Source organism: Cornus florida, unplaced genomic scaffold, assembly GCF_030987335.1.
Source record: "Cornus florida cultivar Cherokee Brave unplaced genomic scaffold, ASM3098733v1 CherokeeBrave_3.0.0_Hap2_Chr10, whole genome shotgun sequence".
Classification (NCBI taxonomy): Eukaryota; Viridiplantae; Streptophyta; class Magnoliopsida; order Cornales; family Cornaceae; genus Cornus; species Cornus florida.
Genome location: NW_026775580.1, coordinates 111,799,857 through 111,804,977, shown reverse-complemented (window position 1 = coordinate 111,804,977; position 5,121 = coordinate 111,799,857). Strand labels below are relative to the sequence as shown.

Here is a 5,121-nt window from a genome sequence, read left to right as displayed (position 1 = left end):
GTCATTCAACAATTTCACCGGAGAGATTCCGGAATGACCTGTTTTCTTCCACGAAACGAAATCATTTTCCGGAAATTAACTCCGGCGAGCACTTCACCACCTAATCCTAACCCAACACCTATCAGAGGATTGGTTCCTCAACTTGTCACCGAAATCTGAAACTCTCCACCGCCAAAGTTCTCTGTTTTATTCACCGGAAGTTGCAGAGGTGCAGCAATCCAGTTCTTGCTTCATTGTCAACCAACATCAAGCTCTCTCACCGGCGACAAGCACGAGCTTAGGTCTGATCGGAATGAGCTTAGGTCGACAAGCACAAGCACAAGCACGAGTGGTTTTCTTCATATGCAAAACACAGGAATATGTTTCCATAGACCATCAAGGTTAGAGAAGAGTAAAACATGTGAGGGGTATAAAAGTCTAACATTATAAGGGTAAATATGTCATTTCAATCATAAAAGAATAATTAAATAGGTCAAACCAGAGTCAAAGGGTAAGAATGTCTTTTTACATGTAAAAAGTGGTCTGACACACCTGTCAACTAATTTTGGGGGTGTGAGTGAAAAACGGAGTAAACGTTTGTAATGTGAGTGATAGTTATTTTTGAAAGATATTTTAGACTAATATTTGGCCAAACTACTGAGGTGTCAGTGAAATTATCTCATTTTTTTACTCCCTATCACTGTTGGAGCAAAACCAAGACAATTTACTTTCTGACGTCATCGGTAGAAATTGAAGTATAGCTTTGTTAAATAATATATGTGATTTTTTACATCATAAGGCGGTGCCAAATTCCATACACGTGGCACGCTAAACGAATATTATATATATATTGTTTCTATCATGCAATGAAAATGAATTGATTTAAATAATCACATTAACCTTATATCGTCAGAACCATACGATGTGTATTAGAATTAAATATGAGAAATATCACTCCAAATTATACCACTTCTGCAGTTTGGTTACATCAAACATCAGTCCATTGGATTAGAAATATACATATCATGCAAGAAACACTAATTAAGTTAGGCCAAAAAAATAACAATTGATATAAAAGAGTGTTCGTGGATTTGAATGACATGGGTTTCAATTTCAAAGCTTGTTGTAAGCATCCAATATTTTGTACTTTAAGAAACCCCATAGATTGGGTTCCGACATTTGACTAATGGAGAACTTCATCTTGTGCACCAGTAACAACCAATTCATTTTTTAAGTGAATAGATTTATTGTTATTTATTTTTTTATATGTTTGGATATCGTGCAAACTCTCTTTTTATAATCCAAAAACTACTTAACGTGTAAATAAATAAATATATACCCACACCAAGATCTGATCTTACCTTTGGAGAAATTGTCTGCAAATAGTTCTAACAAAAGACTCTATATGAAAACAGGCTTTTTAAATTGTATTTTCGTAAAATTCAAAAAACTGTTAGACAAATAATTTTTAAAAAAATTCAATTACCAAATAAAAAGAAAATTATTTTCACAATTAAATTGAACCAATACGTCCTTAATTTTAGGTCATCCATGATCTAAGAGCTTGCATGATAAACCTGTACAATAGCAACCCCCAAACCCCAACGGTACGTAAAGTCAATGAGCTAGTTCACTTTCTTATTTTAACCTTTTTATTATAACTATTATGTCTTTTTTAGAAAATTATGATAACTATATGTTATGTCACCCATAAAATATGATTTTTAGTTTTCTTGGAAACCCTAACAAATGGAATGCTATGAATGGGCAAGTCACCAAATGACAAAAGACCAAAAGAAAATTAAACAAACAACATGCTTTGAAGGAATTGATGTGCTTTGTTTTGTTAATTGCTTGAGTTCACATGTCTGTTTAAGAACTGACGATTCTCATGACTTTCCACCACACAACAACTCATATAATATGACCCACAAATCATGCGTGAAACAGCTCAATTAGATTTGGTGCATGGCAACTCATATTATATACCCCCAATATATATATATATATTATATATATATATATATATATGAATTAGTAATCTCATCCTTGAATCAAGAAAATTTATTCCCACTTTCTATTATGATTTTTTTTTTTTTTTTAATACAAAATCACTCTCTTCCTATTTTTAATTTTCAAAATTAAAATACCACACATAAACACTCATATATACTTACGAAAATTTAGAAGATCTCAATATCCCCATACATATCTTCTTTTGACCAAAAAATTATCTTATATTTAGGACCAAGCTAGCATTAAATTTTTCGTGAGATAGCTACCTAAATTAATTGAAGTCAATAAGCGAAATATATTGTTACATTAAAAAAGTTGCTGTTAAAGAGTTGTAAACTTTACCAAATTTGATATTATTAATTTTATTTGTTGCCAGAGGACAATCCCTATGAACTTGCTGTAAGATCTATAATCAGATTGTGATTTGCTCCAATATTTAATGATTTTTTTATTTAGTTTACCTTTGTTAATAATTAAATTAGTTGCCTATAGTTTTTAAATTTTTATGGTTGAGAAATATTAAGATATTGTTAGCTATCACCATTGACCATGGAACTCCAAAAGTAAGACCCACATAGCCCAAAATCTTACCTTGATCAACGGTGAACCAATTGATCAAATTAGATGATGTCCCTCCAAACAAGTACCTTAGATTTCTATCCTAATTAATTGTAATTTTGTGTTGCTGCTAATCAAATTACTAAGGGATTTTTTATCCCACACTCGATACAGAGCGCGTGTGATAAATCATTTTCTGGAATGATACAACAAAAAAGTCAGAATATTGATTATGGAACGATACAAGGACGCGCTAAAGAGGCGCGTGTAATATATATATATATATATATATATATATATATATTTCTTCGTATTTTAATACTTATGACAATCACTTTCGAGTGCTATAGTCTCCAAAGTCCACAACTGAGATTAAAATAATAATAATAGAAGTTCTCAAAAAGAGCCAAAAGATGGGAAGAAAAGAGCATAAAATCTAAGTTTATATAGATGTATGATATGATATATATATATATATATATATATACACACACACTATATACAATCTGATACATCCAGCGATGCAATAATTACTAGGGTGCAAACAGCTTTAAAAGGGTGTTGGAGGAGATCTCTGATATCACAGAAACAACTGTGGCAGGCAGGCAGGAAAGTTTTGCAGAAGAGAAAGTAGTGATCTTGAGGAGGTTGAATTGTTAAGCAATTCTCCCTCTCTTCAATATTTCTCAATCATCACACAGAAAAAGAGATGGGTAGCAGTTATTTTGGGGAGCCAAACCTAGGAAATGAAAGATCGGGTTCAGGGTCATCAAGCAGCAGGAAAGGAAAGAAGAGTAATTCTGACAAGCCCAAACAACCACAGAGAGGGCTTGGTGTTGCTCAGTTAGAGAAGATCAGACTGCATAGTCAAATGGGTTGTAGTTACCTTCCTTCTCTTCACACTGCTACTCCTTATTCTCCAAATTTCAACCAGGTAGGTCTCTCTCTCTGACTTCGCTTTCTGTGGCTAAAACTATAAATTGTTGTGTGTGTAAGATTTTAATGGAGCAAGCTAATTTCAATATTTGTTGTTAATATATATTAATTCAAGCAGGAGGATATGAGTCGACTTCAAATTGCAGCCTATTCAGCAATACCATCATCATCATCCTCATCTTCTCTTGGTTTTCATGGCCATCAAAATATCATGGTATGTTGACTTAATTCCCTTTTCTTTTCTTTTTTAGTACAGTAGATACTCCATTGAAATCTCATGGTTTCCTTTCATTTTAAGTCATTGATGGCCATGCACCACTCAAACTTCAACAATTCTTCCCACAGATGCACTGTGTGTGTGAGAGAGGAGGATCACATATTACATAACATCAAAACAAATTCTATTTTGATTAATTTGAAGAGATTTAATTTCCTTTAAGATATGGAAATCTATTAAATTAGACCCTTTCCATTTTCTTGGAGGTGTCTGCAAACGTGATGATTGGCAAAAACTTAGATTCTTGCTCCTTTGAAGATCATCATCATCAAGAAAATTACAAATTAAGGGGCAGTAACAATATTGTTAGAAGATGGATATTTGAACTGAATTTTCTTACTAATTTTTTTTGTTTTTAATTAACCATAAAGTTTTTCTATAAATCTATGCAAAGATTAAATCTGTCTCAATTAACTGGCTTGAATTACAGATGGGATTGGGTGAATTAGAAAGATCAGCAAATATCAGATATGGAGATTCTCAACCTATCACTACTGCAAGGTACTTGCATATCCTACTTTATGCTTTGTATTAAGCAAGGCCTCTTTATGGAAAACAAGTTACATATATCCTGTTTAATTGACATTTTCTCAATATTGTTTTAGGGCATGCTAGCTAGCTAGCTAGCTAGATTTCTATTTCTTCCGGGAAGAATTAATGCTGCCTCCTTATAGCGTTGTGTTAATTTGTTGGCATGAGCTATATATATATATATATATCTATTTACCTTAACAAAAAAAAAAAAAAATTCAAAAACAATATCTAAATCAATTCATATGTTCAATTCATAAAACCAGATGGAACCCTGGTAATGGCATACTAGAGAGTCAACATTTTGCACAGCCAAGCATGACTACTACACATCTTCTGAACCTACAAGCCGAGGTATATATAACCATATTCTTAATGCAGTACTTCTACAATATTGATATTATGAATGATTCGAATTAATGAAGATATATAACAAGTAGATTCTAATCTGATAATGACCAACTTTTCCTCAAAAATTCATCTTAATTATAGGACTCATTACAAAAGAAGAGAAAGAAAGACCGAAGTAATTCGTTTGGCTCAAGCAGTCAGAACTCGGAATCAAATGATAATCAAGAACTGGATTTGGAGCTCAGACTTTCACTTTAGTCTGCAAAGTTTCTGCAATTCAATGTGTATGGATTCGATTGTTTTATCATCTTACTTTTAATTTAAAAGTTCAAAATTAGGAAGAAGTGGATCGATTTGCAAAGCTGCACAAGTTGAGCAAGATGATACACTTGTGGTTAAAGTTTCATTTTGAAGGACTCCTGTAATGGAAGTTAGATATATAAATCGAATTTCTGCATAAAATTAAAGAGAAG

General features: G+C 32.4%; 1 protein-coding gene across 1 annotated transcript; it reads left to right on the top strand.

Moving 5' to 3' along the window:
• Window positions 1–2,983: 2,983 nt before the first annotated feature.
• On the top strand, window positions 2,984–4,920 carry LOC132278407 (protein SPEAR1-like). The gene is made up of 5 exons (XM_059780196.1): window positions 2,984–3,487; window positions 3,608–3,703; window positions 4,197–4,262; window positions 4,502–4,651; window positions 4,790–4,920. The coding sequence occupies exons 1-5, from the start codon at window positions 3,263–3,265 to the stop codon at window positions 4,904–4,906; spliced, it is 654 nt and encodes a 217-aa protein (XP_059636179.1). The 5' UTR covers window positions 2,984–3,262; the 3' UTR covers window positions 4,907–4,920.
• Window positions 4,921–5,121: the final 201 nt, after the last annotated feature.